The sequence below is a fragment of the Arachis hypogaea genome, chromosome 10, assembly GCF_003086295.3.
Source record: "Arachis hypogaea cultivar Tifrunner chromosome 10, arahy.Tifrunner.gnm2.J5K5, whole genome shotgun sequence".
NCBI classification, from domain to species: Eukaryota; Viridiplantae; Streptophyta; class Magnoliopsida; order Fabales; family Fabaceae; genus Arachis; species Arachis hypogaea.
This window is the reverse complement of record NC_092045.1, coordinates 5,987,121-6,009,301: the sequence shown is the minus strand read 5'-3', so window position 1 is coordinate 6,009,301 and position 22,181 is coordinate 5,987,121. Positions and strand designations below refer to the sequence as shown.

Sequence of the window (22,181 nt, the reverse complement as noted above, 5' to 3'; positions counted from 1 at the left end):
AGAAGAATTTAACATACTCACAATGAGAGAGAGAGGAGAAAATTTACCTAGAGAAAAGAAACTCGCATGAGAATGGTGGCAACGGGCTCAACAACGATGGTAATGGGATGAGCAACGATGATGACATAAGCTGTGAACAGTGACGGACCCAGAAAAATTTAGTAATGGGGACAAAAATATAATAAAATTTAGGTATAGATATTTTTTTTGCTTCCAACGATATTCAACAAGTTAATGACTAATCTGTCATGAATTTAAATTCCATTTAAGAATCTACAATTGGCTGGCAACGAGTTGCTATACATACGAGACAGAATTCGAACTCTCAATACTTATTTAAGCAGACGACTAAGTCGATCACTTCATCAATCTAAATTGGTTTAGATATATGCAAAATTTAAAATTAGAACTATCTAATATACACACAATCATTATTATAATATTTAAAATAATAAAAATATAATTTCATATGCATGATATAATATTTAAAATAAAAAAATTATTTATAAGGATCTTTTTTATTTTTAACATGATTAAATATTATTTTTTATATATTTTTAAACAATTATTTTACTTAATTGTCAAATCTACTTATTATAATTTTTATAGTATAAATAAATTTTTTAACCAAAATAATTACAGTATATTAATACATAGATAATATTTTTTTATTTTAAACAATTTTTGAAAAATCACTAATAATTTAAGTTATATTTAATTAGAAAATTAAGTTTAAATTTAATTATTAATTAATTAACTAATATAATATAATTAATTATCACTAATTTTTGAATGTATTTATTTATTTTTTATACTAAATTAAATTTAACAATATAATTATTATTATGTGTTAAGTTTAACAAAATATTTTTTAACATAAAATACAAAAGAACTATTTATATTTTATTTTGAAACAAATATAATATAATAAGTGGTATATATGTATATAAGTATTAATTTTTTTTTAAATTTGTGGGGGCAAATGTCCCCTCTATATTAAACATGGGTCCGTCTTTAGCTGTGAAGGAAGATGGGAGTTGTGAATAGGTAAGCGACGATGGACTCAGCAACAACATAACAAGAGCTATGCGGTTTTTTTTGTGTGAAGAAGTCAAGAAGAAGAAGATTTTAGGTGAGGATGATTGAGTTTATCTTGCATAGCTATAGAGTATAGACTGAAGTTATGAATGTGAGACAAATCCTAATTCCTAAAAAGTGTTTATATGTATATATTCGGGGCGAGTACACCCTAAACCCGACGATACCAGTCTTGAGCAAAATCTGCCCCGACTCGGGTCAAGTTATTACCCTTTTCATTCGGGTATGGACAGGTCGGGTACCTGCATATTTGAAAACTCCTGTCAAGTCTAATCACGTATAAGAGTTTATCGCTAGCCAATGAATTGCTATATACATAAGCCGAAATTCTAACTCCTAATAGTTGTTTAAACGAACGAGTGAGATGATCACTTAACAAATTCAAATTGATTAAGATAAATACTAATTATTTTGAATATTTTAATATTAAAACTTTTGAGAGTTTGATTTTAATTATAACTTTATAAAATATTTATAATAATAATTCCTATATATATTATTTAATTTTTTAATAAAATTTTTAATATAATTTTATATATTTTATACAAATATTTTCACAAAAATTCGAATGGAAACATATAACTTGTTTAACATTTATAAAATATTATTTTTGTTTGTTATTTTTATCGCATTTAAAATTTTTTAAAATATATTTTACTGTTTTGATACATTTTTATTTATAAAAATAAACGGAGTGGCCCATGTACACCCTTTTCTCCAGGAAACATAATATGAGGGTCACTTTGAGCGGGAACTCCCCCAAAGAATTGAAAAAATGTAACCGCTAAAGTGTTCTCCGATTCCAACAACAGTTAACAGCAAATATGAGACCCCCCGCCGGATCCCGCCGACAACCCGACGACTCATTCATTCCGCCGCCGCCGCCAACTCCGCTGGATTTCCATCAGCGCAATCAGTTCCCCCGCGACTCTGACGCCAGTTTCGCAAGCAGCCGCCCTTCTTCGGCCGGAGGCGGCGCGGGGCGCACGAGGTTCGAGGACTACAAGGAGCGCCACTTTCAGCAATCGGTGATTTTCGCCATCAACTCGTTCCTCTTTTCGCGGAAATCTCCCATCAGCTTCAAATCCGGCGGCACCACACCTTCCGCGAAGGACATCCTCGATACCCTAAAGCTCCTTCTGAGAGAGATCGAGTACCCTGTGTCGAAACTCGAAGAGGATCTTCCCCCTCTCCTGAAGCGCCTGAATTACCCGTTCAAGCTCAACAAGTCCATCCTCAAATCCCCCGCTGCCCCTCACCAGTGGCCTTACTTGCTCGCACTCATTCACTGGCTCGTTCAGATCGCCTCCTTCGGCTCTCACCTCTCCCAATCCACCTCCAATACCGTCTCTTCCCTCCTCCAGGTCAACCTTGTCCACCAGTACACCCTCAATTCCTATCTTAACTACATTAAGGGCCGTGATGATGTGGTTGAAGAACTCGAACTCGACATCATGGACAAGCTCAACCACCAGAAGGCCCTCGCCCAGGAGAAGCTCGAGGCTGCCAACAATGAGCTCAAGAGTTTGAGGGATGACTTGGAGAGGCTGAGGTTGCATCCCGTAAAGAAGGAGGAGCTGGAGAAGACTAAGGTAGTTAGATGACTTAGAATTCCTCTATTTTGAATTCAGTTTGGTTTGACTGCTCAATTGTTGTTTGTTTTGATTACAAGGGCATGCTAGAGGAGGATGTGAAGAAGTTTAATTTTCTGATTGAGGATGTTGGGAGGAAGATTGAGGAGATGCAGAAGGTGCTGGCAGAGAAGGAGAAGGTTCTGGAGGCGAAGGAGCAGGAGAACCGTAGGGTTTGCGAGGAGAACAAGGAACTCAAGAGGACGGTGGAGGCACAGCCTGTGAATGCGAGGGATGTGGAGAGGATGAAGAGGGAGTTGCAGGCTTTGGAGAGGGAGATCCAGGAGGGCGAGCTTGCCAGGAATGTTTGGGAGGACAAGTTCTGGGAAATGGAGAATAATCTTTCTCACAAGTTCAAGGAGCTTGAGGTGCTTGCTTTGGATTGCAACCAAGAGCTGAGGAGGTTGAATTGTGCTCCATTAATAATATCTATAGATTATTGACTGTTCTGTTAAAATGAAGCAAATTCTATTGATCTTATTTCTTTTAGATAGATGTTGTGTTTGTTGTCTGTCTTTACAGTCAAGTCTGGACATCTAAACCTCCTTGCTGGTGTTTCTAGGTTGAAGATAGGTGATGATATTCAGTATCAGTTGAATGCCAAGGGAACTACGCCTGCTGAGATTATGGGTTTTGACCATAAATTGAGTCTGAAGCCTGCACTTAACTCGTACACTGAAGACATTAAGAAGATTTCTATGGCGAGATGGGAAGAGTTAATTTCCTATCAGCAAATGTCCAATGAAAATGCTGCTAGGCTTGAGGAAAAAAGAAATAATGTTGCAACATTGCAGTCACAGATTGATAAAGTAAGTGCATGATCATGCTCAGAACTTATTAATGTTGATTCTATACTTTTATCCTGTCACAGATAACCAGTGTGTACTATGCTGTGTCACTTTAAGTTTCAACCTTCAAGGGGGAGATTTTGATTTTCATCTGTGTAGATTATCCAAAGATAATTGTGGACTTGATGTTCTTCTACTGGAAAGTTTTGCTATTAACAAAATGCAATAATGAATAGGTGTAAATTTAATTTAAGTGATGATGGCAGCATGCTGCACTGCTTTTGGAATGTAGGAGTTGGTCCAGGGTCTTTACTGTAGCTTATACATTTTACCTATGTTTCCAACGCAATGACTTATCATACTTGAGTCGTCTTTATGGTTTTGTTGTTTTTCTGTTCTTGGGAATTTAGAATCATCAATTGTACTTGCACTACAATCATGTCTGCAGTAATTGCAGATGATGATTCAGCTGTTCAAAATATTTGTTTTTTTTCCCCATCTTTTAGCTGCCATATTTACTCTACTGTATTACACACAAACTAAATTTATGCTTTGCATCTACTGTTGATTGAATTTCTCTATATTTTCTGGCAAATCTTTTCGCACTTTGTCAGAGTCATTTAGATGCGTATTGGAAGCAGAAATCATCTACCCTGTGAAAACTGTTGCCTGACTTTTGTTCTTCTGCTGTGTGTTACATTATCCACCAGATGGAAGCTGAACTAAACATGATAAAGAATGAAACACAAGATTATGTAAATAGATGTTCAGCTGAAGCAAAGCGAATGTTGGAGGATGTCCATGTAACTGGTCATGACCTGGACATTATGGAAAGAGAGGCAGCTGAGGTTCTCAAGGTAATTCCATGGTTCTTAATTCTTCAGTAAGTAATTGAATTTGTGAAGACTTGAAATATGTCTCTGGCGTCTTTCTCTTCGTTGTGTTTAGGACTCAATCAATCTTGAGAGATAAGCTATGTTTCTGGCATAGTTCTTGTGTAACATGATTGCATCCGTTCTGGTTTCTTTTTCAGGCTGCCCAATTGAATTTGCAGGAAGCAATTAAGCAAAGTGAAGAGGAAATCCAAATGCGTGCTCGTGAGCTCCTGAAGTTGGTTGATTCAGTCTCAAAGTATAAAGAATACGTGGGGTCTAAAATTTCAGAGATGAATAGGGAACTATCAGAAACTGCATCTGCTGTCTCTGAGGCATACAGGGGTTCATTTCCATCCCAATTCACCAATATATTGAATACAAATCGCCAGCCTGAGAGTAGAGATTGAGGCATTGTGCATATATATGCTCTAGCATCTATGCAAACCCCCCCCCCCCCCCAAAAAAAAAAAAAAAAAACGCATTGTGTATATTTTTTTATTTTGCACTTGCACACTCCTACGAGTGCTTAACTTGTTTTTTTTAAGCTGAAAATTGTGCTTGGATGTTAGTATTACAATTATTAAATCAAGTTATCATGTGTGCCAAGCTGTAGATGTTTTGAGAAGTCTCTTGAAAGTAAAGATTAGTCAAATTGTAAAATAAAGTTTGAATCACATTATGTCATCATACGTAGGCATGCCTATTAAGTATTAGCTTAGCAAAACAAGGTTGATTTCTGTAAAATACTATTTTCTTTTTTCCACCGTCTTTGATTCTTGGTTATTATAGATTATTTTTTTATTAGAAAATTTTGCCTAGCAAACATATGTACCATAGTTATAAGTTCCATGAAATAAAAATGTTTATTTGTTGAGAAATATTCCTTGGTTTCTTCTGTTTTTTACTTTCTTCTATTTTTCTTCTGAGTTGGTGAGTAAAAAATATGCGATATTGTCCTTTATGTAAGTGATCTTTAGCCAATTAATTATAGGTTTTAAACTATGTAATGTTCATAATATTCTTACCTGAGTATTTTTCTTTGTATAATTGAAAATCCACTTAAGACTGGTAGTTATTTTCCTACATTTCATTTTTTACCTTCTGAATGACAGATGTAACTCTGCAAAAACACACAAAAAATAAAATAAAATAATGCTGCTTATCTGTGTCAGCTACCTATTTTTCCTCTTAGCTAGCTATTTACATTTCAACTCCTATGGCAACACTATATCCTGGTGGTAACTGAGAGGTCTTAAGACAGAAGAAGATTAATGCGTGGAGAGACAAGACTTATGGGAGATAGAAGTGGCCTCTTTACAAATGGATGATCCAACAGCTGAGTAGCAGTTGGCCTTTTACTTGGATTCACTTGTAAGCATTTCATTATGAAATCTCTTGCATCTTTTGATAATGTTTCAGGAACTGGAGGTGCTTCACCCCTTCCAATCCGAAATAGCGCTTGCATCTGTTTTTAAGTTTTAACAAAAAATTTCAACATATTATTATTACTATCTATCATCCTCAGTTTTCATCCATGTCTATATATATAGTAAATTAATAAATGTTAGACATACTCCTTCTAAATGAGAATAAGGAGGTTGCCGTGTTAACATCTCCAAAACTGTACATCCTAAGCTCCATATATCAGCTGCTAGTCCATAACCACGGTTTCGTAAGTTAACAACCTATCATCCAACAATGCAGAATTTTTGTTAGTAACATTAATTTTCAAGTAGATTAAAAATGATTGAAACTACATGCAGAGACAAACCTCAGGGGCCATCCAATATGGAGAACCTTTGCTTGATTTAACATCGTTTAATTTAGTTGCCTGATCAACACATAATTGATTGTAGTTAGCATTTGGAAATCACATTTTTAAGATGTAGTTAGCAGTTAGCAGCTATTTGGAAATTGTTTTGATAAAGAAAGGCACCTTTGCCAACCCAAAATCTGCAAGCTTCACGGATCCATTTGCATCAACCAATATATTAGCACACTTGATGTCCCTAAAAGAAATTCAATTTTTTTTTCATTAGAATATTGCAGGTGTAAAATCATTATTACATTGCAGTAAGATAGAATTAAAAAGTTCAATGTTACCTGTGAACCACGTTACGATCATGGAGATACTTCAAACCACTTAGAATCTGTCTTGTGTATGCCGAAACCTGAGAATCCTTTAAACGATACTTTCTATAAAGACTTGCCAATGATCCTTTTGTTACAAGCTCGAGAAAGATGTATAGCATGGTATTGTCCTGAGAAATAAAGATTAAAATACAATCATCATTTACATAATCAAACTACAACAATTTATATAGAGTTGCCACATTAACTCAATAGATAAAGAACTAATATTTGTTCAGTCAAAAATTTCGAGCAGACCTTGTCTGTGCCAAGATATCTAACTATGTTCTCATGTTCAAATTGGCTCAGAAGATATATTTCCTGAAAAGAAGGCCACAAAATATTCACACAATCAAACATTGACTTGTAAGATGGAATGTACTAATATAAGCTTTAGATGAAAAGAGTTGAGTGATTCTGATTTCTGACCTGTTGAAGTTGGAAAATGCTCTGTTTGCCCTGGCTTCCTTCATCCAACAAAGATACCTCCTTCACCGCAAAAAAGAATCCATCACTGCCACAAAAGATTTATCAGTTATTGGTAAGGGAAAATTAACTAACTGAATCTGCCACCAAAATAAATTCCCGAATAGTAACTAATTGCTGGTGCTTAGACATTAGATATTAGTATCTAAAAATGACTTGAATTGAAAGAAGATGGAAGTGAAGAAACTCAAGAAAGGAATACTCACTCGGTAAAGCCTTCATAAACCGTTCCAAATGAGCCTTTACCAAGAATCTCGCCCTTTTGCCACGACATAAACGTTCTCCTAAAAGAACCATTTGGAGACACGTTATGAACATTTGACTCGTCAACAACATCATCGGAAACTTCACCACTAGCAACATCACTGTCATCATCATCAGAAACATCAAGGTCCCCACTCTCTTCAAAGTACCTTTCATCTTGTTCCCTCGAAGGTGAATCCACAGCATCAACATCATTGTCATCATCATCAAGTGGTGGCCGCAACATCACCGGTGGAGGCCTAACACCCTTGATGCCCCCACTATCACCACCAATTACGTTATGCTGAGCAAGTTGCTGAAAGCTTAGATTTTTCAGCCTAACATCGACATTGAAGCCAACCCCAGATTCAGTTTTAGGTGGAATTGGAAGTGGGGCTTGGTGTTCATGTCCTTCATCAACAACCTGGAGGTTGATGATGTTTTTGGTGGTGACAGGGGAAGGAGAAAGGCGAGACCTTTGGGCTTGTTCCCAAGCTGCGGTTGGAATAGAAAAGTCTTCGGGTCCAGAGAGACCGAGAGTGCGGAAGATGAGGTCAAATTCGCCGTCGTCGATGCCCTTGACCCTGAAGCTTTTTTGGTGGTTCAAAGAAGGAGGAAGGTCAATGGAGGAAGGGGTGAAAGAAGAGGGGACTTTGTAAGTGATGTTCTTCATGGCGTTGCGGCGATCGAGGCGTGGCTTCAAGCGCTTACCCTGTACCTCCATTGTTGGTCTCTGTGAAAGCTCAAAGCTCTGTTCTAAGCTGAAACAGAGGATGTCAGAAAGAGAGTAAAAGAGAGAGACGGCAGATTGGGAGAAAGCGCAAAAGAACAATGGTGTAAACTGTGTCGGATAAGTAAATTATTGGGCAATGATTGTACTTATATTACCAAAGATAAGGAGAAACCTCGTTTAGCCACGTGGCTTCATCAGCGGAATTCAAGGCAATACCCTGTTCTTGTCCTGTCTTGTCTTAAAGCAGTTAATAGAGGTTCTTTTTCTTTCGTTGACAAAGTTTTTTTTTTTTATAAAAATATTATCAGCAAATAAAATCAACCGCTAAATTAATTATATAATTTAATATGGTTATATCTTTTATCATGTTAAATATAGAAAATATATTAAAATTATAAAATTTAAGTTTTCATAACATTTGTGTAAAAATATATATAAATTAAAATAAAAAATTTTAAAATAAATAATCTTAATTAGTGATCTTAAAACCCATATAATAATCTTATTAGAAAAATTTTAAAAAAAATCAAAACCTTATATTTCCGGTAAGAACTTTTGATTTTTTATTCTAAATTATGTTTAATACCAATCCAAAAATTTGGAAAGAATTAAAATAAATTGGTTTAATTTAACTCTTGTTTTTTCTAAGACGATTGAATTGTTTTTTTTTATTTTTTTTACAATCAAAGAAAGTATATCTTACATGTTTTATATATGTTTCATAAGAATGTAATACAATTACGAGGATATATATTTTTTTTAATTTGAATACATTTTTATTATTGTATGAGAGAATTTCTCCTTGTACAAAACTATAGTAAAAATACTTTAAAAATTTTGGGGTTTGAGGAGATAAAAGTTATTCTTTTGTTTTAAAGGAAATATGCATTCAAACAAATGTTTTCAATGTGGTTTTATTTTAAGAAATATTATCAGACTAAATGCTCAAATTCATAAGATTATTTATATTTTAAATTATTCTTTAAAATATTTTTTAATTAAATTTATTTTTTAAAAATTTTAATTTAGTTATTTTAGTTATTCTGTATTTTTGTTATTAATAATGTCAAAATTTGTTAATGTGATACATTAATTAAGTGACACTACAATATTAAATATATACTTGATAGTATTAATTGGTTGCTAATATAATAAATTTATAAAACTAAATCATTTTAACTCTAAATTAAAATAATATTTCAATGCCTCTAGATTTTTCTCAAATTAGAATTAGTTTGAGCCTAATTTCATAACTTATCATATTATCAACTAATTAAGACTATAAAATATATGTTGTGATGAGTATAGCATTATTTAATATGTCACATTAATATATTTTGATGTCATCAATAACAAAAATGACAAAATAACTAAATAATTATCTTAAAATATTTGAAAAATAAATTTAATTAAAAAAATTTAAAAATTAATTTAAAAAATAAATAATTTTTTAAAGATGAATTTAACTATTTATATGATTTAGATAAATATGAAAATCTTATTTTATAGAATTGTCAAAAGTCCTGATAATAGTTTTTCAGGCGAATTCTTGAAGAAAAAAAAAAGTGTCAGTTTGAACTCCACAGGTTTTGAATTCAATCTCTGTCGTTTTATACATCACTCTCATTGTAAAAGTTGGATAACATGCATGCATTCTTGCACGTTTGTATACATTTATGTTATTTGAATCCGGAATCAAATTCCCATACGCTTAATCCGTGAACTTTGACGGTAATTTTTAACAAGATTAAGAACTAATCAAGCATAATTAATGTTTGAGTTCTTTCCATTTCACACTGAGCCGCCAATTTGTGCCAGACTCAGACAATGATCAATGAAACACCAATAACATATTGAGGATCGAACCCTTGACCTTTCGGATCTAAAACTCTAATACCATGTCATGAATTCACTCATCTCAAAAGTATAACCTGACAGAATAATATAACACTAATAGTTATATTTCTAATATTTTTTAAATTTTTATTATACACATTGTTTGATTAAACTATTGGCTCCCTATACTTTTTGTACAAATACATATATTCATACATACACATACACAAATACACTTGTTTAGACCAACGGATTATGAAATAAATATCTACCTCATTATCTCTGGCTTATAGAGTCTTAACATGGATTCAACTATCCTACATACGTGTACGGCTACCTACTGCATGACGTTCTATTGATTGTAACTTGCAATTTTTTATTTCTATTTTTCAAAAAATCTTTAAATGCTAAGAAATTTAAATGTGAACTAGGCTTATTGGGTGTATATAATATTCTCTTGTAGAAAAGAGTTTATCAAAATTATATTCCTTTTTTACCCTAACAAGATACTCTGTTTTCACCCTAACAAAATTAAAATGTCTTTTTTGCTTCACCGAAATTATTTAATTCCTATGTTAGTATTTTACTCTTTTAATTTATATTTGTGCAATACACCAATATAACATCTATTTAGAAAAAAAGGAATCTATCTTATTATAAGCCTATGGGACCTTTTAGCACATTCAAAAGCTTTTTTTATCTTTTCACTCCCCAAAAAAAAATTCTTTTTCTCTCGCCATTAAGAAATAATAAAACCAGATGAGGATGTTGGACTCAGAAAGCGTATATATGATTCAATATTCATTATTATTGTCAAACATTTGTCAATTGTGTTTGTGTACTACTCTAACCATAAAATGTAGAATTTAATATTTGTTTTGACTTGTAACCTGGTACTCCAGAATCTTCCCATGCTAATATGGTAAATACCTCTTTAGTTGATCATAGAATATATACTTTATTTAATGAGGGGCTAGCCTCCTTGAGAAATTAAGAATATAAAAATTAAACCATAATTAAAATATAAGATTATAAAAAACAAAACTTAATTCTTCCCTTAACCTTTCTTTTTTGTATTTAATATTTTTATTTATTTCTTTTGCTACATTTATTTATTTATTCATTCATTTTTTATCATGATACTATTTTTAGCATTAAGATATATAGAATTGAAAGTTCCAAAATTCAAATACAAACTAATCGGGATAAAATGTCTCTTTTTCATCGTTAAAAAGAATATTCACCACTTTTATAGAAGGAGTATTCCAAAAGTATATGTTTTAAGTTTTTATGGGCGGCAATTTGCATATTTATTGTTTTCACTAAAGATATTTACAAAATTGAATTTTCCTTTCAGTTGTGTATTTTTTATGAGGGCATTGGGATGATTAGCTAAAATCTTCTCTATAGATATTTAATATTTTAATATTTTTTTTACCATCACACTTATTTTTACGAAAAAAAAAGTATATAGAACCAAAAATGTTACCAATTAAAAACTAAAACAAAACCACATTAATTTATATTAATAATTAATTTTAAATTTATAGAATTCAAAATTTAAAAAATTTAAAATTAATTAAGTAAATCTAATTAAAATTTATAAAAGATTTCCATGCTTTCTGAGACGCCCTCAACGCAATAAGAATCTATACAGGCAACTCAACCTCGTATTGAACAGAAACGGCAGCGTCAAGCGTGGGCCCGTGCCCCTAGAGAGCCCTCTCGCACCAGATCCCAACCTCCCCACCAAAGTTCGCTCCAAAGACCTCCCCATCAACAAATCAAAGGGCACATGGGTGAGCCCTCCCGCACAAATCAAAAGGCACATGGGCGAGGATTTACCTACCCCGCGAAACACTGAATCAGAACTCCAAGCTTCCGTTACTGGTGTTCTTTCACGGTGGCGGATTTATATTTCCGTGATTCTCATCAGAATAGCCATGAGAGGGATTATAAAAAAAAAACATTCATTTAAAATACTTAAAATAAAAAATATTTAATTATATTTTAGCAAAAATAATTAAATATCTATAAAATTTAAAAAAAATATGAAATTCTTAAAGAAATAGAGACATTCACATTTGCAATACAAAAAAAATCGAAAAATATATAAAAGAACATCCATTTAGTATAAAAAAAAAACATTCTGATACTTAATAGAAAAAGCATCCATATATATTAACTTGTAGAGATTTTAGAATCACCCAAAAATATTTAGCTGATTTTTTGCTAATACCCTTTTGGTTTCCTAGCATTACTCTTACGAAAATAAATAAACAAGAACATTAGGACTTTTTAAAAGGTTCTTTTGGGTCTCAAGTGAGCATTATTACGTAAAAGAACCCTTTTTCAATCTGCTTTTTTACAAAGCCCACCTCAGGATTAAGCCCAATGAAAATCAAGTCCATGGTTTGTTTCTGCACCTTTTTGCAACCTCAATAGTCAATATAAGCATTGAGAATTATAGATGATGAGAACCTATATATCTACATTCCAAAAACATATTATTAGCCTAATTAACCTTTGGAGTTAAGTCTTCTTACTTTTCAAGAGAATGATTGAAGTATGTACAAATTAAAATTAAAATACTTAAAAAGATAATTTCTGTCAAAAGTTTTACTTTCTTGATCAAAACCACAAAGAGACCTTCTTACTATTATTATTTATTTGTGCAATAAAAAAAAGAACTCAGAGTGATGATTGCCAAACATATAAAAGTATCCTACAACGTAAAATATACCAAATATATATACACGACAAACAAAATTGAAAATGCACAATAATAATATGTTATTAATTAGACACATTTGCATGTACATATATCGTATACAGTTGAAGAAATTAAAGACTTACAATACTTTAATTGATATAATAAATTAATAATACTAAAACATAAGAAAACTACACTAATATATAGCTGCTACATAAAGAAAACATCAACAATAATGTTTACTTTGTGTTCAAACCGAAACTCACATCAACCTCTCTTTTACTTTATTTTTCTCAATAAAATATATATATATGATGAATATCAATCAATTGGGCCTAACGTTTCTGGAGAGAGATTCTATGATCCAGTTACTGGTGTTGTTGTTATAGGTACCTCCAGTTACCACCGTGATGATGATGATGGCTTTCTTTATTATTATTATTATTATTATTATTATTATTATTATTGGTGAAGAGAGTTGTTATGGCTGCCGCAACCGCAACCTTGAACTTGTTAGGATCTGAGGCTATTGCCGACACGTTATTATTATTGGTGATCCATGGAAAGTGAGGTTGTGATGCAGAGACACCATGAGAAAGAGTAAAGGAAGCAGGTGCAGAAGCTGTTGCAGCCATGGCAGTTGCACCCACCGGCAGTGGATGATTATGTGTCCCTTCATACGTTGTGATTAGTATTGACATGTCATCCAAGCATCTTTGCACCTATTAATTAAATTATCATATAAACATTACACTATAAAATCTAATCCAAAAGATAAGGCAAAAACTAAAATGTCTTCCTGTGTGACTGTGAAGTTGATAATTAAAAATTATTATATGAAAATAGAATCACTCTATTTCTACCCAATTTTTTGACGCAATAAAAAAAGAACTCCTCAACTTAATTTGTTAACGTCATAGTTTAGAATTGATTCGATTCGAAGGGTCTTCTCAACCTTCTACTCAATTTCCTGATATAACAAAAGAGGGACTCATTAACCTCAATTGTCCACGCCATAATTTCATCACGAAACCAAAAAAAATTTTGAAACCTCTAAAAATTCTATTCTATATTACGACTACCTTATAGAAAACCCCACGTGAGTTGTTATACCTGTTTTCTAACGGGGCAACCTGGAGCTACAGTGCAACGATAATAAGCTCGAGGGCATGGATTCCCTTTTGCAATTTTTTGGCCATATTTTCTCCATTGGCACCCATCATTCATCTGTATATATATATCATAATCCATCACACACTATACTTGAAACTATGATATCTGCTATTCAAATTAATATGATGCTTAGAAATGGTGATGAGAGTTAGTATTAGTACTACTGACTTTGGCTTCCTCGCATCTGGCTCTAACAGAAACCCTAGGTTTTCTGTTTGGAGTAGTGGTGGAAGCTGCTGCAGAAAGATGATGATGATGATGATGAGTAGTGATAGCAGTATCATCATTTGTTATTCCCCTTATTATTAACTTGTTCTGCAGTGATGATGATGATGATGATGCAAAACTTGAAATTAGTTTTTCATTAATAATATTATCTGTGACCCTCTCTTGTTGATGAATCCTCCATGATGTGCTACTTGTATTATTCAACCTCAGTGACAAACTCAGTTCATCATCATCATCATGAATTGTCGGTGATGCCCTTTGGACAGAAATTTCAAGATCCTAAATTATATATGTCTATATATTAATATATAATAGCTAGCTAGTAGTAATTAATAAATAAAACAGGGAACATATTTGGATAAAGGAAATTAAAATTGGTACATGTACCTTGTTGTTTTTGTTACTATAATTGTTGGAAATTTTCATTTGGAGATCATAGTAGTCTTTCATAGTTTGTTCCACCAGTTTCCTCAGTGCTTTATTCTCCTCTTTGATGCGATCCATCTCCATTTGTAACACATTCAGGTCCTCCTCCTGCTGCCAAAATCATCATGCACAATATATTATAAGAGTGTGACATTGTTGATTGCATTGAAAAGAATGAATTATTGCACCTCTCTAGTTTTATAGTTCTTGTTGTCTTGCAAAGATACAACATGTTCTTCTATTTCTCCAGCTTCTAATTGCAGCTGTGTTTGTTTCATTTCTTCCTCAACATCAACATGGTCCTCTTGTTTGTTTTCATGTTCTTGCTCGGCATCTATGTGCAAAGAGAGATCAGTTTTCATCTTTGTTTTGTGTTAAGAATATAATATCTATGGTTCCATATAAATGGTGAGGCACCAAAGTCAAATCCCTCATCTCAACAAGTACTCTTAAGACACACAAAGGACACATCTATGCTTTGACTTTTATTCCTTCTCTTAATTAAAAGTTTACAAAACCCAATTGAATCATATTAAGTTTAGTGGAATATTAGGGCAACAACTTTTGTAATTTGTAATTATCAAATAATTATTAATAATGATTTTAATAGTGTAAAATTGGTATAAAATTTTATCTAATAATTTACTTTTTTTTATTAATTAGATACCGATCAAAATTTAATAAAATTATTGGCCTTAAATTTTTCTTTAAGTTAATTTGTAACTCTATCTACTTTATTTTAATTACTAAGATCAATAGAGGCCAGTGGCCAGTGGGCTTGCTAGCTAGCTATCTTATAATTAGAACCCTAACCATCACATAGAAAAAGACAACACTGTCCCTTGATTACACGGAATTGAAGCATATTCCTTCAACTCTACTTTGACATTAATAGCAGAATCATAGGCTTTTTCCTCATTAGTTTAGACTAGGCTACGTGATTAAGCCGTCTCTAACCCCACACACATGCATTAGAAATGATACTAATAAGTTAATTAATAACATTATTAGGTAGGGCATGCACATGCCTACACTGTACTAATTAGAATTTAGAAGGGTTGATCCTCCACATTCCATGCGTTGAACTTTCCAAGCAAGTACCGCACGCTCTTAAAGCTGCTGCTAGCTCTTATTACATGTTAGTCAAGGCCACATTCATTCGTATATTTGTTATATATTATTAATTTTATAATTAAAATGTATCACCTATTATTTTTCTATTTTTTTAATAATTAAAATTAAATATTTTTTTAAAATTTAAAGAAATTTTTTTTTATTTCTCTTATTTATTTACTCATTTTATCTCTCTTATATATCATTATTAATGATTAGTTATAAATTTGACAATTAAAATCTACAACAAACTGATATTCTCTAATCATAATCAAATTAAATTAATATATATTATATTTATATATTATTAACTAATTTAATAACTAAAATGTGTAACCTTTCTTGTTATATTCTCTTGTTTACCTCTTTTTTTTTCTATTTTTTATCCTTCCTACTCTATATATAATTTATATTTTATATTAATAATTTGACAAATCAAAATGTGTCAATTATTACTAGATATTTTTTTATTATAATTAAAATAAAATTTTTTTAACTTTTAAAATTAATAAATTCCCTCTCTCATTCTTCTTCTTTATCTTCTTCTCATTCTCTATTTTTCTCTACCTTTCTATTCTACAAAAAATAAAATTAATAACATAATATAATTTAAATAAAAAATATTATTATATGTATATTTTTATTTAATTTTAAATTTTTATTGTTTATCTTTCTAATATATATTTTCACTTCTTTTCCTTCAAATATTTTACATATAATTTAGAGAAAATACTAATATTGTAATTGAAAGTTAGATCAAAATTCAATTGTTTTTAAAAAAATTTGAGTTAATTGTATAACTATCAATATAAATTTTTTATGCTAATATCTAATTATATTTTTATATATAGAGAGAAAGATATTATTTTTAAATAAAAGACATAAAAATTAATAATTATTTTTATTTGTGCAAAAAATTTAACATCTAATCAAATATAAAAATATACACATTAAATTATTTTAAATTTTAGATAACAAATGTTAAAATTAAATAAAAAAATTAAACTCTTTCATATAAAAATAATAACTAAAAATTTTATTATTTAATTTCTTTTATCTATCTCTGGTCTTTTTAGATGACAGAAATTTTTGTCCCTTACGACCTTTTTGTAAAAGTAGTTTAATGTTATAGATTTTTTTGTATCATAATTTATAATGTTAGAAATGACATAATTTTAAAATATCTATATTTCTATAATGTTATTACGCCTAAAAATATTAGTTCATATATAAAGATATACATACATATAAATATATATAGCTCCTTCCATATATATTCTCTTTTTCTCACCGCATATATTGCTAGGCCAGGCATGCAGGCTTAATATTGTAATTTTGCAGTGGACAGATAACCTAATTACTTAATTAGTACACATATTTGTAGGGAGGAATCCGTTTATGTGTCTGCCAACAGAGAACAATTCGACAAGATTCATTTTGAGTAAACCTTTTTAAGTTGAAATAATTAAGAGAGGGTACCGAGATTAATTTTAATTTGTGTAACCGTTGAATTTTAACTATAGATCTGTCATCATGCACGGAAATGGAATAAGATCCCCGCACGAAATCTCATATAAGAATAAAAGTAAACTTTGGGAATATTTATATATTAATTAGATCTTGAAGTTGTCAACTTGTTGCAAGACCTCATACAACCTATGTTTATTATTTATTATTATCTTCGTTACCTCCCACAACAATCCCACGTGACTAATACCCATTCTAATTAATAATCAACACCATTAAACCAAATTATATATATTAAAAAATGTAAGTATAATACCCACAACTAATTGGTCCTAGGATCACTCACTCATATAAATGACACTATCATATTTTTCATCTCTCAAACTCACTAATACTCATAAAACAAGAGAGAGAATTTTCACATTTCAAAACATACACATTTCATTATTGAACACACATACATGCAATTCACAAGGCATATGTGCCTTTATATAGGCAATGCTTCCTACTAAAATAATAATTTATGAATTACAACTCAATTTTGTAATGACTACTATTTTATGAGTTGGCTTCATGAATCATCTTTCAACTTGTATTCATGTAGTTTCTATAATCTTCTAATTTCAATTCAATTTGATTTTGAATTCTTCAATGTTGTAGAATGTTGTAGATGTATTACTCTCTTGAATATTCTTCAAAAATCTTCAAGCTTCCAACATCTTCTAGTAAATAGATAATTTATTGTTTTCAACTCAAACTTTTCTTCTTCAATTCTTTAACCATGTTTCATGAAGATTCTAGTCCATGCAAGTTGATTAAAAATTTTTAATCAACATTGCCTCCCTTAAATCAAACTTGCAGAATTAAGCATCTTCTTCAATTTGTAAAATAACTCGATCTTCAATGGCTTTGTAAATATATCAGCAATTTGTTCTTCAGTTGGACAATACTTGATCACTAGTTTTTGTTTATATCCTTTTGCAACTAATCTTGCTTTGAAACGATCAACTTCACCACTAGGTTTGTACTTAGTCTTGTAAACCCACTTTACTCCAATCGGCTTCTTATCTGCTGGTAAATCCGTCAGCTCCCATGTGTCATTCTTTTCAATGGCATGAATCTCCTCGTCCATTGCTTTCTTCCAATTGTTGTCTTTAAAGGCTTCTTCAAAGTTCAATGGCTCACAATCTGAAAATAGAGCAAAATTTATGATTTCTTCATCAGACAGATCGTTGTCATTGCCAACTTCATAATCTGCTAATCTAGCAGGTAGTCTCCTCTCTCTTTGAGGTCTTCTAGATGATTCAGGTTGTTCGGTTGCATCTGGTTGTCTTTCTTCTTCATCATCACATGTATTTGAAATTACAATCGGATGTTTTTCTGTCTTTGTGTACCAGTTCCACATGTCTTTCTCGTCGAACGTCACGTCTCTGCTGATGATTACTTTCTTTGTTTCTGGATTGTACAACTTGTATGCTTTTGAGTCTGTGCTATAGCCAATAAAGATACACTTCTCGCCTTTGTCATCTAACTTCTTCCTTAATTGATCTGGTACGTGGGCATAAGCAATACACCCAAAGACTCTGAAATGATGAATGGAAGGCCGCTTTCCACTCCAAGCTTCCTCTAGAGTTTTATCACGAACACTTTTTGTTGGACACCTGTTTAAAATATGAACTGCTGTTGCGACTGCTTATGCCCAAAACTCTTTAGGCATTTGTTTTGACTTGAGCATGCATCTGACCATATCCATGATGGTTCTATTCTTTCTTTCAGCCACTCCATTTTGTTGAGGAGTGTATCTAGTTGTTAGTTGGTGTTGAATTCCGTGTTGCTTAAAGTATTCTGAACATGTAAGATATTCTGTTCCTCTGTCTGTTCTGAGAATTTTGATTTTACAGCCACTTTGTTTTTCGACAAACGCCTTGAATGTCTTAAAGACATCACATGCTTCTGATTTCTGCTTCAGAAAGTATACCCATGTATATCTACTAAAATCATCAATAAAAGTGATAAAGTACCTGCTACCACCATTACTTGGAACTTCTACAGAACAGAGATCTGAATGCATAATTTCAAGTAATCTTCTAGCTCTCCATGACTTTCCTGTAGGGAATGGATCTCTGTGCTTCTTTCCCAGTTGACAAATCTCACAAATACAATTGGGAATATGAATCTGTGGTAGACCAGAAATAAGTCCTTTTCTTGATAGGTAGTTTAGGCCAGAAAAATGAAAATGTCCAAACCGCATATGCCATAACCAGTTATCATCAAGTATCACAGAACTCATGCAAAAGGGATTAACATGTTGAATTTTTAACGGAAACATTCTGTTTGAAGTCATTTTTGCTTTATCAATGAACCTTCCATTGTTGTCAAATACAGTACAATATCCATGATAAGTTATCATCTTATATCCCTTCTCAGATAATTGCCCCATACTTAGTAAATTGTAATCAAGTTCAGGAGCATAGAAAACATCAGAAATATAACTCAGAGAACCATCTTTCAATCTAATTGGTATGTGCCCTTTTCCTTCAATAGGGATCTTTGTACTATTACCAAATTTCAATAATAGTTTAACTGAATCATCTATTGAAGAAAATAACTCCTTTCTACCAGACATATGATTACTGCAAGCATTATCCAAGTACCATATATTTTCATCTTCAGCACATGAATTACTTGTAAAAAATAAAGTCTGAGTACCCGGATTATCATCAGTGTTTTGATGCTGATTTTCTGCAACGTGTGCTTGATTGTTATTCACCATTTTGAATCTACAATCTGCTACTTTGTGTCCATACTTTCCACAATGAAAACAGTTGAAATTGGTTCTTTCTTGATAAAAATTGCCTCGACCTCTTCCTCGGTTGACAGGGCTGAAATTTGTTCCACCTCTTCCTTGATTAGGTGGTGTAAAATTGTTGTAACTTCTTTGGTTGTAATTGCCACGACCTCTACCTCTAAAACTTCCTCTGCCTCTACTGTGAAAATTAAAACCACGACCTCGTCCTTCTTGTGTACGGCTTGATTCTGCAACGTTGTTGAAATTCACTCGACTTTTTAGGACTTCCTCGGTTGATTTTTCTGACTTCTCCAGTATTCTACTGATGTGGCTTTCCATGGTTCCTTGCAACTCTGCAATCGTCATAGTATCCATATCGTGGGACTCTAGTATCGTAGTCACCACATGGTCATACTTCATCGGCATGGTGCGAAGAATTTTCTCCACCACTTTGCTATCGGGCATATCTTCTCCATAGACTCTCATCTTATTGACAAGATCTGTAACACGAGTAAAATATTGCTCAATGGTTTCTGAGCTAGACATCTCGTACCTTTCATATTCTCTTCTTAAAGACTGTAGCTTTGCTTTCTGAGCTTTATCTACGCCTTTGTATGACAGCTTCAACATGTTCCATGCTTCCTTTGCACTTTTGGCATTTGCTATTTTGCGAAACACCGTATAATCTACTCCTTGATGAATTTGAGATAGCGCCAATTGATCTCTCCTTTGTTGGGCAGCATATGCTCCTTCTTGCAAACCTGGTTCAATGAAATTCCACATGTTCTGGGCCTTCAAATGGGTGGACATCAAAGTCTCCCAATAACTATAATCAAGTTTCCCATCTAACTTGGGACCGGACCACACAATATTGAAAGTGTTTGCCATACTGACTCTATGAATAAACAACTATGTGAGAACTCTCTCACACCTCACAAACTCTCAAACACCAGGCGCTGGATTAACCAGCTCTGATACCAAATGTAAGTATAATACCCACAACTAATTGGCCCTAGCATCACTCACTCATATAAATGACACTATCATATTTTTCATCTCTCAAACTCACTAACACTCATAAAACAAGGGAGAGAATTTTCACATTTCAAAACATACACATTTCATTATTGAACACACATACATGCAATTCACAAGGCATATGTGCCTTTATATAGGCAATGCTTCCTACTAAAATAATAATTTATGAATTACAACTCAATTTTGTAATGACTACTATTTTATGAGTTGGCTTCATGAATCATCTTTCAACTTGTATTCATGTAGTTTCTATAATCTTCTAATTTCAATTCAATTTGATTTTGAATTCTTCAATGTTGTAGAATGTTGTAGATGTACTACTCTCTTGAATATTCTTCAAAAATCTTCAAGCTTCCAACATCTTTTAGTAAATAGATGATTTATTGTTTTCAACTCAAACTTTTCTTCTTCAATTCTTTAACTATGTTTCATGAAGATTCTAGTCCATGCAAGTTGATTTAAAATTTTTAATCAATAAAAAAAAAAAAGAAAAGTCTGTATGGTGTTATATATATAGTAAACGGTAATTAAACGCTAGCAATTACGTAAATGATTATGAAATATATATTGTTATATATAGTTGGACCATGATCTGTGGCCATAAAATATCTTAGCAACAAAAGAATGTTTATCGATCGGCTGCGTACATGTAAATTTCTTTCATTATTTTTTCTTTTAAATTGAAACAATATATGATAAAGAAGCAACTTGGCACAAGAATGGAGTGCAGAAGCTAGTTATACAAATCAATATTATTAAGAGGATAGGAGTGAATTGATGATTAATGAAGAGCCGGAATTATATATATTGTGTGAAGTCAACATTAATAAAGAACTGAAGAAAGTATAGATCAGTAAATTTTTTTATTTTTTATTTTATTTTTTGATGGAACATGAGATGTGGCTGCGGCGCCGGTTGCTGCCAAGTGCCAAGTGAGTAGTAATTTATCCCACTTGCATATCATCTTATCGGGATTTGGATCTTCTAAAATTTAAATTTCACTTTAGAGAATAAAGTGTAATCTTTTACCTTTAAATAGTTTTTCTTTTATATTTATTCTTGGTCTCACCTATGAAATCAATGGTGATCACACTTTATTATCTAAAATGAAATTCAAACTTTTAGAAATCCAAATCCATCTTATGAAGCTCATTCATCATGCTATATATATTTTATTAATAATTAAAGACTATATAATTAAGGCTTTAATCGTTCACTTCTATATATAATATATATAAGCTAATTAATTTAGTTCGTCTTAGGTTTTCTTTCCAAACAACTTGTTATCTCCTCTATTGGGTACCTTTTTTAATTCTTTTCTTATTGTGCTACTTGCTGTTAGGTTTCTGACTTAAAAAAAAAATAATATTTATATAATAATTTTTATAGTATAATAAATAATTTCTTATTTTCTA

The 22,181-nt window shown here is 31.9% G+C and overlaps 3 protein-coding genes across 5 annotated transcripts; 1 reads left to right on the top strand and 2 right to left on the bottom strand.

Moving 5' to 3' along the window:
- Nucleotides 1–1,837: 1,837 nt before the first annotated feature.
- On the top strand, nt 1,838–4,998 carry LOC112714928 (kinetochore protein NDC80 homolog). The gene is made up of 5 exons (XM_025766625.3): nt 1,838–2,690; nt 2,771–3,132; nt 3,292–3,538; nt 4,228–4,374; nt 4,551–4,998. Exons 1-5 carry the CDS (start codon nt 1,923–1,925, stop codon nt 4,797–4,799), a joined length of 1,773 nt encoding a protein of 590 aa, XP_025622410.1. The 5' UTR covers nt 1,838–1,922; the 3' UTR covers nt 4,800–4,998.
- Nucleotides 4,999–5,410: 412 nt separating this feature from the next.
- LOC112714930 (mitogen-activated protein kinase kinase kinase 1) lies at nt 5,411–8,195 on the bottom strand. Its single transcript, XM_025766626.3, has 8 exons — nt 7,215–8,195; nt 6,952–7,036; nt 6,781–6,843; nt 6,496–6,653; nt 6,329–6,401; nt 6,164–6,223; nt 5,967–6,077; nt 5,411–5,857 (listed from the first exon to the last, which is right to left on the bottom strand). The coding sequence occupies exons 1-8, from the start codon at nt 7,973–7,975 to the stop codon at nt 5,645–5,647; spliced, it is 1,524 nt and encodes a 507-aa protein (XP_025622411.1). The 5' UTR covers nt 7,976–8,195; the 3' UTR covers nt 5,411–5,644.
- Nucleotides 8,196–12,795: 4,600 nt separating this feature from the next.
- LOC112714927 (WRKY transcription factor 72A) lies at nt 12,796–14,790 on the bottom strand. Of its 3 annotated transcripts, none has more exons than XM_072204001.1 (5): nt 14,549–14,789; nt 14,322–14,471; nt 13,875–14,213; nt 13,647–13,760; nt 12,796–13,255 (listed from the first exon to the last, which is right to left on the bottom strand). In XM_072204001.1, the coding sequence occupies exons 1-5, from the start codon at nt 14,720–14,722 to the stop codon at nt 12,917–12,919; spliced, it is 1,116 nt and encodes a 371-aa protein (XP_072060102.1). In that variant the 5' UTR covers nt 14,723–14,789; the 3' UTR covers nt 12,796–12,916. The 3 variants fall into 3 exon arrangements, with proteins under 3 accessions (XP_072060102.1, XP_025622409.1, XP_072060103.1); XM_025766624.3 differs by having other exon boundaries at nt 14,322–14,468; XM_072204002.1 differs by lacking the exon at nt 12,796–13,255 and adding an exon at nt 13,262–13,503 and having other exon boundaries at nt 14,549–14,790.
- Nucleotides 14,791–22,181: the final 7,391 nt, after the last annotated feature.